Below are 15133 nucleotides of genomic sequence, written 5' to 3' on the forward strand. Positions count from 1 at the left end.
ACATCTGAAAAACGTTCGTCACTTCAAGCCTGATGATAATGTTTCTCCCGCCGAACGTTATTTGTAGGTTATGTTCTTATGTGACCAAATAAAAAAACAAATTTTGTGTTTTTCTGCCATTTTTGTATCAGATTTCTGGTTGATCGATGTTTGTAATATTTTCTATAGTTACGAACGCTCATAACACTTTTTCCGCTCGTGTCTCCTTGTCTCTTGAGTGACTTAAAAAAAATATCTGCGGATAGTTCCAAATCCGTTTACCTCCCTATACTACCATGTCCGTAAGTATTGTTGCGGTTTTTTGATATTTTGTTTACTTATCTATGATAAATTACCACAAATAATTATGATTTCAGGCAGCGGCGGTAGCCAAGGTGCAAGAAGTCCGGGAGATTTCCCGTGTAGAACGTATCGGTGCCCATTCTCACATACGTGGACTTGGGTTGGACGACAACAGGGAACCAAGAAATGTTTGTATTTCATAATAAGTGTATCCTGTTCAATGTTGTCTGATAATTTTGGTTGATTTTAGGTTTCACAGGGGCTGGTTGGTCAGTTGAAAGCTCGCAAGGCCATGGGCGTTGTATTAGATATGATAAAAGAGGAGAAGATTGCTGGAAGGTCTGTTCTACTCGCCGGTGAACCTGGCACAGGTAATTTGATACTCACTGACTACTTATTGTACTAACATTAACTGGACATATATTTTGGTTTCTTTTTCATAGGAAAGACTGCTATTGCCATGGCATTAGCACAAGCTTTGGGTTCTGATACACCGTTTACTTGCATGTCTGGTTCAGAGATATATAGTTTAGAAATGAGCAAAACAGAAGCACTGACTCAAGCCATCCGTAAATCAATTGGTGTTCGTATTAAGTATGTATTCAGTTGCTTGAATGTTTAGTTACACCATTTTAAACCATAATATTTTGTAGGGAGGAAAGTGAGATTATTGAAGGTGAAGTAGTAGAGTTCCAAATAGAGCGTCCAGTTACAGGAACAGGGTCTAAAGTAGGAAAGTTAACTATGAGAACTACTGACATGGAGACTGTTTATGATCTTGGAAACAAAATGATTGAAGCTTTGTTAAAAGAAAAAGTAATTAAAATCTGTTTATTTGATGTTTTTGAAATTAATTAATTAATTTTATGGCAAGGTTTTGGCCGGAGACGTTGTGACTATTGATGTTGCCAGTGGCAAAGTTAACAAAATTGGACGGTCATTTACTAGATCAAGAGATTATGATGCATCTGGCCCACAAACTAGGTAAGTTAATCAGTATAATTTGTAAATTTATACCATTACATTTGTGTCATATCAGTTTTTTCTTTTAACTAAATGAATGATACTAACAAACAAATTATGATTAGATTTGTGCAGTGTCCAGAAGGCGAACTTCAAAAACGCAAAGAAGTTGTACATACAGTTACGTTACATGAAATTGATGTGATTAATTCTAGGACACATGGTTTTCTCGCTTTATTTTCAGGTATAATAAAATATCATTAGTTATTCCATGTGTATTGAAATGAGTATAATTTTATAAATCATTTGCAGTTTTTTCTTCGGATATATTTTTTTTATTTTATTTTTAACAGGTATCTGTTAACTCAGTGGTTCTCAAACTTTTTTGTTTGTGGGGCATTTATGTTGCTGAGAAAATTCTACAGAGCCATATAAATTAGGAATGCTATAAAATATTCACAATTCATAAAACAATGCCACATGAATGATTTGCTTATTAATTTGGTTTTTCATAATATAATCATAAACAATTAAAACAATTCATCAAACTCGCAACTATTATCTTTTTTGGCTAGGAATCAAAATAATATGCAGATTATTATTATTAAAATAAACATGATAAGCCTAATATTATTTCATTTTAATTCAATTCAGATATTATGTTCACAGAGTCCTTATATTACTCTTACGGAACCCTAGGGGTTCGCTGATCACAGTTTGAGAATTTCTCAGTGTTAACTGTGTACAATTTTGGTTTTTGCTTTACTGGCCATTAAGATTTCCAGTTTCTACAAAGTTTCTCTATTTTTTTTATTGTCCATTGTTATAGGTTTTAATATCAAGTTTCACTGTCTGTTACCATTCTTATAATATCTTCATTCATCTTGCTGTCATTTCTAGGGTCCAACTCTAGGGCAATTACCATTTGGTTCATTTATCAGTATATTCTGCAGTAAACTCCCCTCAGATCACCATACACTACTAGTCAATTCTAACCAATCTGAGAAAACTTGATATAGATCTCCTAGAACAATGTTATTTTTGTAGCTGGATACGCTTTTCTTAATCGCCATTGATATGCTTGAACTTAACAAAATATTCAAATTAAAGTATACCTGATATGTTGAGTTTATCTTGCAATTATTTTTACCATTAATGATGAGTAGTCACTCCTACATAATTTAATTATTATTTAGTGTTAGCTGTTCCTTCATATTATAAATCAAATATTTAAATATTAGCATTAAACCATTTATTTAGGGCCTAAATGTTAATTCTATTCTTTTCTTAGGAATAACTATTAACCAAAGCTTTTAGTGCTGAGTACTTTCGCTGATCATTGAGTGTTAAAAAATTTAGCAACCAATGCTTTTATAATTAACATTAAATACTGAGTGCTCCTTTTAAAATGTTCAACATTTTAAAAAAAAATGAACATTATTTTTAGATAGTATATGTTAAGATCTTGCTCTAAAAAAAACTAAAATTCATTAATTATAGTATTATTTTAGTATTATAATTAATTGTTTTTGCTATTTTTTTGTTTGTAGGTGACACGGGTGAAATAAAGTCAGAAGTTAGAGACCAAATTAACTGTAAAGTTAGCGAATGGCGTGAAGAGGGAAAAGCTGAATTATTAGCAGGTGTTCTTTTCATTGATGAAGTAATTATGATTATTATTTATTATTATTGATACTACTGGCAGAGTGTTTCATGTTAAATATTAATGTATCTCATTTTAGGTGCACATGTTAGACATAGAATGTTTTTCATTCCTGAATAGAGCATTAGAAAATGAAATTGCACCAATTGTAATAACAGCCACCAACCGTGGAGTGACAAACATTCGAGGAACAAACTATAAATCACCTCATGGTGTACCACTTGATTTACTTGACCGCATGGTCATTATTATGACCCAACCCTATTCTGAAAATGAATTAGAGCAAATCTTAAAAATTAGGTATTTATCAATCATTTGTAGCTTAAATATAATAGCTATTATTTTTATTGCAATGAAACTAATTGTTGCTTTGATAAAATATATTAGGGCTGAAGAAGAAGACTGTGAAATATCCAAAGATGCCCTGTCCATTTTAGCTAAGATCAGTAAATCAACTTCGCTGCGATACGGCATTCAATTGATAACAACTGCCCACTTAGTATGCCGAAAACGTAAAGCGACTGAAGTGACTGTAGATGATGTTAAAAAGGTATACAGACTGTTTTTGGATGAAGAACGTTCAACTCAGCTTATGAAAGAATATCAAAAAGAATATATGTTTGATCATTATGCAATAACAGGTTAGTGTAAGAGTTATTGTTATAGTGTAATGCAGATGTCTGATGTAAATTTTTTTACATTGATAAATGTTTTCAAGTGCTGTACTAAACTAACATTAATTTAATTTAGATTGATAGATGGTTATTAATTCTTTTTTTACAGTGATATCAAAATTAATCAATAGCTTAAATATCAACATTTTTATCAGTAATTACTTAAACTATTATTATATTCAAATGAGACAAACCGTTTAAAAAATAATAATTATAAAATGTACAGTTAACTTAAAATTAAACATTATCATGTTTATGATCATATTATCATGACATAATATTATACTGCACAAAATTAAGCATAAAAATACCAGTATTGAATATTTCATTCACACTCAGATAACGAGCACAATATTATTTGTATAGATTATGTTTATTTTTATAAATGTACATTTATTACACAGTTCACAGAAAATTAATATGACAAATGGTTGACATCCCCTGGTCTAATGTATTAGTTAGCAATAATATGTTAATAATTGGCATAGGATATTTAGATTTATTACATATGTGCATACAACCCATGTACCCTTAATTAAAAGTATATTTTTATGTTTGACAGATGCTGAAAATGAAGAAGATAAACATGATGACTCAATGGAAGTACAAGATAACAGCGCATCGTCTACATAATTAAAACTTTTAATGTTAAATTGTCTTAGACTATAAAGTTTCTGTTTTGTAATTAAAATATTAATTATAATTTACTCACACAATTCCATATTTTATATTGCCTCAAATATTGTGTTCTTTTGAAAATATAATGTTTTTTTAATATTTTCTTATTTGATTGCTGTTTTTATATATTTTAGTTTTTCATTAACAATTTATGAGAAAAAAAATTCAATTTTGGGGGAATAATTGATTAACTTGTGTAACGGCCAATTTGAAACTTGTTTGTTGTTCATTAATTTAAAATGAAATGTAATTAGAAAGAAGATAGTTGACTGATTATAAATGGAAAATTAGTTTAAATTTTTCTCATTAATGGACTTGATCAGTCATATTTTTCATGTGAAAGAAATGTGTAGATTAATATATTATAAAAAAACTATGCAATTATGAATAAAATAATTCTTTTATCTAATAGTGAGGATTCAAATTGCTTTCAGTCCGATACATCAATGATAGAAACAAATTTATTTTTGGTTTCTTCAGAGCTATACTAGAAACCACCTTCAAAGTTAAAGTTTGAAGGTCTTTACTGCAATTAAAGGTGACATAGTTACATGATAAACGATGTAAGTAACGTGGTACACTGACAGCTGACAGGTTACCATCTAGAATTGTCTATTGGCTGTCAAGCGCTTTTTTAGTAATATTTCTTATATATTTTATTAGAAGCTACAGTATTAATCATTATATAATAGTACAGCAATATGTTGGCTTAAGGTTGTTTTAGATTTTAGTCAGAGCAATGAATAAATTGATTTTACAATAATGATTTGTAATTTGTGTTGTGTCATCGCCCTTTGGGGCAGTAAAAATGCCTCGATTTTTTTCATCTTTTCAGGTATGAAAATGAATCTATTTAGACATTTAGTACTTAGGGGGAGTCAAAAGTAAAAACTAGTTTTCAAAATCGTTAAAAAAAAAATAAATTTATGAAAAACCATTTATTTTGACAAATTCGATTTTGCTTTTTGGTGTAACTCTAAAAAAAATAACTTTGATACATGATATTTTTACTAAATGTTTATAATATGTACTATATATTGCTATAGAATTTAAAAAATACTAAGACTATAAATATGCATAAGGCAATTTGGACTTTTACTTGTTTGTTTTAAAAATAATTTTTTATAAGGGTTTGAAGTTTGTTATACAATATATTACACGTGTCGCAAAGATTTGAATTACGATTTTCGTTTCCTCACTTTCCTCGAACCGGTTGAACACACAATGCGCTCCGTTGCACAATTATGATGTGCATATAAACGTGTGGAATGCATGGGTGTGCTCCCTCACCCCCTCCATCACACGCAAATATAGTCAATTTATTAATATTATAATATAATACTTGAGTTGAAAGGCAGTGAAAAACAAACCAAAAATCCAGTCTTTTTTAAGACAAATAGGACACGTAAAACCGGTTAGTCCGTAGAATAATACGAGAAAACTAGAAAAGTCGTATAATATAATTTATAATAATATCATAATATAATAAATGAATATTATTATATGATGTATACTATGTCCTTTGAATCTATCGAAACGTTCTTACTCGGAGAAAGGACTTCAACGAAATCCACATCCCAATCAGTGGTCAGTCGTCACCGGGCAGGAATATTTCGTGTAAACATATAAATAAAATACCTACACTATATTTAGTTGTGAGGAGGGAGCGATCACCCTGAGTGCCATTTTTTCAAAGGCGACATTATAATTATTATACCTAAGTAACGGATAATTTTAAATTATGTTAGTAGGTAAATAAAAATATTAAAAGTTTTAAACTTATCGAGTGTAAAGCCGAGTTTCCAATACACCGTACGCGAAATTTTAAAACGTGTCACGGCGCATTCAACCATCCGACCATCAGATATCAAATATATGATAAGTGATAACAAGTTAATATTGATAACATATTTCAATTATGGTAATTTTTGCATTTGAATTTAAATTTTGCTCAGTGTAAAAAATAATAAATATGTTTATTCAGTTCATTCAACCATTCAAGTATACAATTGTTCTGTATAATAAATTATAATTATATTATGTTACTGCATAAAATATTAAACAGTAGTTTGTCTATTTTGTTTCATTGAAATTAATAATTAATAATTCAAAACATCAATAAAAAGTATAAGTAAAAAATAATAAAAATAAAAATGATATTATAATCAATAATACTTTGTATAATATCTTGATGTGCCAAAGCCAATTTATAATAGTCAGAAATTAATAATATTAGATATATAAGTTTATTTAGCATTATGTGTTGCTCCTAGTCTTTTATTCTGTTCAACACAATAAGATAAATTGTGTGGCATTTTTTGTGGTTTCAGATGAACACTTTCAGAATTAAATGATTTTGGAATATGTGGCAGAACACTAGAATTAGGTTGGCTCCCATAACTGTGTTCTGGAATGCGTTTCCACTTGGGGACCCTTCCTGCAGCTAAATTTTTTCTTCCTTTAATGGCAGTTTTACGCCTGGATCTAGCTGTAGGTTGTGTACCAATGCGCTTGTTTCCAACTAATTTAAGTGTCTTGGAAGTTGGATCAAGACCAGAATATTTACCAAATGTCATCATAGCAGAAAGAAGACTAGCATGAGTCTTTACATTTTTCTTGAATGAATTACTCATTGCTTTAATACCAGGTGTGAAGTAGCTTTCATCTGATTTTATGACATCTCTCATTTTTTGTACCATCTCATCAAATATTTCTAGACCATCGCCAACAGTTTCACTTGCATTGGTTTCCATGTTATCATTTTCTTCAATTATAACTTCATTCGATATTGTATCTTGTTGAACAAAATTCATATTAATATTCTGTTTTGAATTCTTTTCAGTATTTATTAACAAAGATTGAGGTTGCTTGAGAATTGAACCATACCACCCATTTTCAATTTCTGAGCTTCCAGTGGCGAAAATTGATTTTGTTCATAGGGCTTGATATAATCAATCACATGAAATAGGGACATTAACATACAAATTAACAATATTTTGATTCACAGTTTAGCATAAAAACGAAGAACACAAAAAAAAATACATTAAAATAAAACATACAATTAATGTCTAACATAAACATTAAACATTATCATGATAAACCTATAGAATGTGCGATACACTTATATAGTATGTGGAGAGAAAACATTACGTTGAAGTTGATTGAAAATTTTGGTCATTGCTTAGGTGACGATAGTTTTTGCTGCAATGAAATCTAATGGCAGTGATGAGCAGTCACTTTATACATGTTATGAATAAAATTCACACTGTGCAAGTTAATTGTTTTTTTAGCTTATTAAGTTAAGATAACATAGAAAAACATAAATGGTCAAAAAATGTAAGTTATTAATAGTCTTTAGGACGTACTAACAAAAAAATGTTAAGCATGTAAATAACGTGGTTCATCCAATCAAGATATATCTACGCAAATTGCACGGAACACGGTTCACGGGGTATTGGAAACTTGGGTTAAGACTTAAGACATTGAAAGTTTAATATGCGATCAAATGAACGAAGTCTTCACGACTAAAAAATGTCAGTATAAATCCAATTTATAGTACTTATATAAGTTCTAACCGAAAACTAAAACTTAGCTAAGTTTATGATTTTTGCATTTTTAAACACATCGCAAGCCCAGAGCCCCAAGGACACCTATCAAATATTGGTGCACTACTCATCTAAACGTACCTATAGGTAAGTAAGTATAGATACTAGTTAACTATCATAACTCAAATTATATTTTTCGAAATTCTAAGAAAAATATTTCTCTTTGAAATATCGAAACATGTGAAATAATGCGGTATTGCTATCATTAAATAAAAAAAGTAAAAACTTATACATTTATAACGATATAAAAGTAAGTACCTATATAAATAATAAATATATATACGTTATATGTATAGGTACATTGTAATGGAATAGCAGGAAAAAACTATAAAGAACTACTGAAAAAAATTTAGATGTAAACATAAACATAAATATGTATACACAATAATATATTGTGTTATAAAATATAAGTTATAATTTATAACTGTAAATTGTTTTATATTGAGTCATTAGGAGGTAGTTATTAGTTAATGATATAATATATAGAATTATAGAATCTATAAAGTAAAAAAAAACATCAGTCTTGGCCCTTTTATACAAAAATTACACAAGTATAAAAATAATAATATGTTATACAATAAGTCAATACTAAACAGGCCATAGAACTCGTATGATATTAGTTCGTTACTTATGTTCAACGCAAGGGCAAAGGATACACAGCTAGTACATATACCAATGGACATACTATTTTTTTAAAATTATTCATCTTAGTAACATCAGCTACTAGGTTATTAAAGTCATTATTATAATTTATGATTATTATCTTTTATCTATATTATAAACTAATAAGTATCATTGTATTATACTTTTTAGAATAATAATCAACGAAATATTTTAAAAATATAAAATAGTACAATTGTACTGCACTCGCATGGACATTTATTCCCGTGGGCTTTTTTTCCTCACTTACGAATTTTAATGACTTAAAATAATGTTGAACAAATGTATTTCCTAAAACAGTAATTATTTCCGATAAAAAAAATATATAAGAAGATTTTACCTTCGCAACAGAATCGTATCCTGCAGTATTACATTCTCTATAATATTAGTAAATTATAGACTTTTGGGATTCACCCTGCGGTCCCGCTCTCAACATTTTTTATGTTAAAAAGCAGTTGCCAGTGTCGAGAAACGATCTATGCCCACATTATACGCATAATAATAATATTATAATATTATTGTTTAGGACGGCAGCGGCAGCTGGACAACGCGGATAGCTCGGGCCGGGTCATCGCCGAAAGGGTGTAAACACAAAACAGACGTACTCTGATAGGTACCTATCTATCTATATATATACATGGACAGTGTGTGGAAAGACTATGCGGATGTGGCCTATAGGTAACTCTGGTAATACAATGCGCAATTGTGATGAGGGTATTATAATATACAACGTGTGCCCACAAGAAAAGGAACGAATATACTCATAACGCGATTAGCCGCCGTTTATGGCCCGCCGAAGCAACACAAAGTAGTACAAACAGCTGACCAGATGTTTGTCGGAATCCGCTTTTAATTATTATATTATGCCGAGCAGATATTCAACCCTCATCGAGATTCGTCCGTCCGTTATAATATTGTATACCTACCGTCATAATAATAATAATAATAATAATAATACAATATGCATATTATTAACATATTGTAAATGCCCACTAGCGAACGGACAACGGACCTGCGTTATTATTATATAGTAGGTATATACACTATTATTATTATCATCATCATTATATTATTATATTGTCCCGATGATGTTGAGTAATAACAAAACAATGAATATTGTTCGTTATCGCTTCGAAAAATCTTAATTACCACATATATACGATGTATATACAATATTGTGCTACTGTATATTATAAAACAAGTATTAACTACAATTATAATAAGGGATGACTAGCTTGAAACACAAGTTTAACGGCTGAACTATCGTTACAATATATAAAGCCTATAAAATCCACACAGCACAATCATACTTTTAAAATATATTGTGGGAATATTGTTTTTACAAATTAAAATCTTTCATATAGACTGTCACAATATTGTAGCTATATGCCTTACTATTTTCACAACATTTTAGAACATCTACTTGATAAATCAAGAACATCATTTCAGGACTTGGAGTGGAAAGCAGTTAGCAGATTATATTTAGGAACCTTAAACTAAATCCACACAGCTCGATTCGCTTTCAAAATACTTTGAGTTTTAAAAGCTAGTACCTATCACTTAATCAACAAAACGAAATGAAAGTACCTATTAAAGTTATATTTTTCTATGTTTGTTTCTTCATCAGTGAGTGCTATAATTGATGGCGAATACAACGATTCAAAAGTAATTTGCTTGGAAAAAAAAAATAATACACTTTATCATTGTTCCATAGACAGCAATAACTTTCACCGATACAAAATTAAAACTTTGGCTGTTAATCATTTTTCCGGGCTTTCAAATGTCAAAGGGACCAAAATATCTACAAAGAATAGTCAGTAGATATATGTATTTAAAAGAGAGAATTTAAGAAAAAGAGCAGTAACAAGTATGACAAGTATGATATTATATAATATTTTTACACTTTTACAGTACATAAAGTAAAATAAATTTCTACCTTACCTTCTACAAAGAATTCTTAAAAAAAATCAAGCTCAAATAAAGCATTAAACCTACTGCAGCCTCTCGGGTCATTACAAAATCATGTATGCGTAAAATAGAAAACCATACATACACAATAAATAATAATGAATAATATATGAATAGATTGTGCAATTTAACGAAAACTCGACGAACACAAACGGATTTAATGCGCATAATATAACATGGCAATCGAACAATATATATACAGCGTGCACAGAATGCAGAACGGGAGACTTAAACACCGGCGCTCAAACATACGCACTATACTATAAGTATATGTATACAATATACATTATAAAGGTAAGTACGAGCTATTATTTTTTTTATAAATATTCATCGGCTGATCCCGTGGAGAGACCCAAATAAATATTAACGCCTCTTATATTATATTTTATATTATTTTATACACATTGTCCGTAATCACCTCGTGAGTCGCGATTTGGTCATCTGCCACCGAGGCCGTAGATGACGCGCCGACGGTTCACCCTTCGCCACCACCCCTGCCGCGGCGGTGGCGTCCCGCGGAGCCGTTAAAACAAAGCGATCATTGTTTCCGGACAAGTGAACCGGTTGTCGCGTCCAGGTGGACGGGCGACCAAGACGCACGCATTATAATATTATATTGTAACCATATACGCGGTACATAGTACCTACATTGTTTTATAACCCATTTATATATATATGTGTATATAATTTTTAAACGCCGCGGAGACGTTATAATTTTTTTTTTTCATTAAAACATTTCCCTCCGCGTAATATTTTAAATACATGTGCGCGCAAAGCACAAAAACAAAAGGAATAATAATATTATAACAATGTGATGGATGGAGAGTGAAAAAAAATCGTTTTCGCCTCGGACTCGCTTACAACAATATGAACATTATACGAGACACGTATTCTGTGTAGGGGCTGCATGCTAATGTGTGCATATTATTCGTGAAATTATAAATAACGCTCTGACGATATAGGTACTATGCAGAATGTATCCGATCCGGACCGCCGCGTAAAACAATGGGTGACCGGTTTGTGAAAAGAGCCCGTGACATCTTTTGTCTTAGGATCATGGTGGCGGTACGACATGCTGCAGCCAGCTAGCAACCCTTTTGGTGGCGTTCAAACGGGGAACTAAATGAAAAAAAATGTGTTCTTCCCGCGGAGGTCGTGAGAAATTCACGTATAGTCTACAATAATAATAATAATAATAATAATAATAATAAAAATAATAGTTATGTCATAGGTAGAGTATATATAGGTACACTTATGTGGGGATTGTCACGGCAACCGGTTTCCTTCGTAGGAATTGTACAGCTACACGCATATAACATTATTAGAGCCTCATTTTAGGCGAATTTATTCACTACCCGCTTCTACTTACCCCGCTCAATGTGTTTCGATTTCTTGCTACGACTTGAGTAATAGCAATTAAAGTCTCCATCTAACAACGTATTCGCTGACTACTCAGGTTATTCACAACTTCGAATAGTAGTGGCCCGTGGGTTATGGCAATAATTGTAGTATAGAATTATTGATCATATTCGTCGTAGAAGTCGCAGTGTGTGACAATCAAATGTTGGCACTCTTTACTAGTTATCGCTATTATTTATCGGTGTCAACTTTGTTTATTACTATAAGTCGTAGTTTATTTCTTTAAGTGCACTTTTATTTATTTGTCATTAACATATTTTATAATGGGCGCAGACATTAAGCAAAAGGCGTCAAGAGGACGCCACACCCGCATGTGTTGTGTCCGTCTTACAAACGTAGAACATAGCAAAAACTGTTTTGCTTGAAATAGAACCCCTCAAGGCTCAAGCTGTCCAAGCTAAGCAACCAAATTTTCATACTATTAAGAGAAGAACATTTACTGTGTAACATCGTTTTTATTTTTTCGACATCATAAAATGTGTATTTAATTTAAAAAAAGTTATTCAGGTTTGAAATAATGAATTTTCAAATAATAGGAACTTTTCTTGTATTTGTGAAATCGAAAAAATAAAAACGATATTGCACAGTAAATGTTCTCTTGTTTATAGTGTGAACATTTATTAGCTAAGCTTGGACTACAGCTTGAGTGGTTCTATTTTTTACTAAATTTTTGCTGTTGTACGTTTGTAAGACGGAGACAACACATGCGGGTGTGCCGTACTCTTAAATGAGGAGTATTTTGATTCAGTTGGCTATTGATTCTGCCAGATACTGTACATATCAAGTACACCATATCAGTTGCCGATTCCATCGAACCTAAATTTTTTTAAATAAACAAAAAAATATATAAAACTTGTTGACAAATATTAAATATTAATACAGCATGTAGAATGTAGATATAACAAATTTATAAGCTGCAGTTGCCAGGGGCGTGGAATCAAATAATTGATATACGAAACTTAAATGATCATCTGGTCATCACATGACAATACGACATAATGTTTACTTGTAAGCTGAAGATACTAAACATTATAGGATATGGCACTAGGTTTGCCAACCAACAAGCGTAATATTTCACTTCCATGGGCTTAAAAAGCCGGTTGTCGGTATAAGCCATATCAAAAAATGCACTTCAGAACAATATGACTAACTTGAGTATGTAATTAACTGAAATGGGTTTTCGAATTCCAATTAACGATAAGCTTCTGAAGAAAAAATTATGGACAATAATTAAGGGTGCACGCATTCATGCAGACATGAATCAAACAAAGTTATGAAGTCTATTAAAAGTGGTCCTGGAACTGAAGATATCTATAAACCCAAGCTAAAACGGTTTGATGAAGCTGATTAATTTTTGAACAACGTCATGCGACTGGTCGAGGATATAGTTCAAATTTTCTGGGTAAGTACCGTATAATTTATAAGTTAAAAATAAAAAATAATTTAAAATTGTATAATTATAACGATAACTGATAAGTGATAACACTAATACCTAGTACCTATCTAGTGCCACCCGGTAATGTATTATATTTATGTAGGTACTATTGAAGCTGAGTTATAGCTTAAGCCTTTAAGACGTATATATTATCATTTGAGTCATAATAATTATCAAGTAATATTTTAAATTTCTTTGCACAATCTTCATACTTTTATTTTAGCTGCACTTCAGAAAAAAATGTTCTCATTTTGTTTTTTTTTAAAAATGTTCGTTTATCGAACAGCTGAATATGATGTAGTTTAATATATCACTTTTTTATTTTTTAAACCTTGTATTCTTCAATATTATTTCCTAATTAACTATTCTCTAATAAATTGTGTGCTTACACATTTTATCACCAATGTATTTCGACTTTTTCATCTATCCGTTGCTGTAAATTATATTAATTGCTTTGGATTCGACAATTATTACTTCCCTATTTTGGACGGATTACCCTAAGTGGCTAAGTAGCAGGCAGTGGTTTGATATAGATAGGTACCTACGATTATTTTGTATTATATACAATGAGTATTATATTGAACATAATATGTCATACCTGATACTTATAATTATTAATTACCATGTAATTATTACGCGTAAAGTTATCAAATGTGAAACCATCTATAATCTACATTCAATACTGTGAATCAAGTAGTGTGCTTTATTTAAGAGTTTTTTTAGAATCATTTTTAAATTAAAACCCCCTGCATGAATGTGGCCAGTGGGTTCTTCTATAATAAAGTTTTATTGTTACAAAATATATTTTTCCTAGACAGGTTAAAAATGTATACGATTTAAAGCCAGTGATAAACATTATTTTTTAATTACATTATTATAATAGTTTTAGGTATTCAATTTATTACTGTAAAATATGACTGTATCATTTGTTTCCCACAATCGAAATATTATTCCATTGTTACATATAACTTCAGGTAAAAGGTTTTCGATGTATTATATGTATTTTTGGTTAAATCATACAATAAAAAATTATTTTTCAATTGTTTCTCTTTATATTACTAACGATATAGGACATAGGTACGAGTATATGAGAATGGACGCGATTTAAATCTAAAACTCCGATGATAAAATATAGACAAATGACTTTTAAGACTTATGTCATTTATAACAAGTGCAATGTAGGTAATGTGTGAGTGGTGTGACGCATTATTTAGTAATATATTATAAATGTTAAATCACAGATTAGATTTTGGTTTTAAACATAATATTATAATATTCTTATAAACCATGTATTTTTTTGGTTGTACTTTGTGAAATCGTTGTCGGAAACGATTTACATCTTTATATCTCATCTCATCAAAGATCCAAAACCGAAATACAGTGAGTGTATTATAATACATACTAGAATAGTATTATTATAAATCGATATTATTTTTTCATACGCGTACACAAAGATGATTTTCTCCATCGCGTTTTTTCGCCACACTCTATTCTTCGGCCCCTGCCTGCAGTATTTATCATACAATGCGGAGGGTGATGCACTCGTGTACCGATCTGACGTTATTATTGTATACACAATATATATATATATATATTATTCATGATAATATAATCGATAAATACGAATCACGCGACTCTGATGGCGATGGCGGCCCACGCGGATTGCTGCTGCCCGCCCATTCGTCGGCCGCAGAGGGGTTACATAATATAATAATAATAATATCTTTCTCTTCTTTTTCTCCCCCGACTGCACTACATATACAGTATGTACATTATAATGTATACA

At 30.7% G+C, this 15133-nt stretch overlaps 1 protein-coding gene across 1 annotated transcript; it reads left to right on the plus strand.

The window, feature by feature from the left end:
* The first annotated feature begins 73 nt into the window (after positions 1–73).
* On the plus strand, positions 74–4289 carry LOC111031080 (ruvB-like 2). Its single transcript, XM_022310866.1, has 11 exons — positions 74–281; positions 357–470; positions 533–653; positions 726–876; positions 936–1098; positions 1157–1266; positions 1371–1489; positions 2796–2908; positions 2988–3208; positions 3296–3549; positions 4145–4289. The coding sequence occupies exons 1-11, from the start codon at positions 276–278 to the stop codon at positions 4213–4215; spliced, it is 1443 nt and encodes a 480-aa protein (XP_022166558.1). The 5' UTR covers positions 74–275; the 3' UTR covers positions 4216–4289.
* The last annotated feature ends 10844 nt before the right edge of the window (positions 4290–15133 follow it).

This window comes from Myzus persicae, unplaced genomic scaffold, assembly GCF_001856785.1.
Source record: "Myzus persicae strain clone G006 unplaced genomic scaffold, MPER_G0061.0, whole genome shotgun sequence".
NCBI lineage: Eukaryota > Metazoa > Arthropoda > Insecta > Hemiptera > Aphididae > Myzus > Myzus persicae.

Bases quoted from the DNA above. Each gene is read 5' to 3' on its own strand.
- LOC111031080 (XM_022310866.1), top strand. The intron at 654-725 runs GTAATTTGATAC...TCTTTTTCATAG, and splicing joins CGCCGGTGAACCTGGCACAG to GAAAGACTGCTATTGCCATG. The intron at 1,490-2,795 runs GTATAATAAAAT...TTTTGTTTGTAG, and splicing joins TTTTCTCGCTTTATTTTCAG to GTGACACGGGTGAAATAAAG.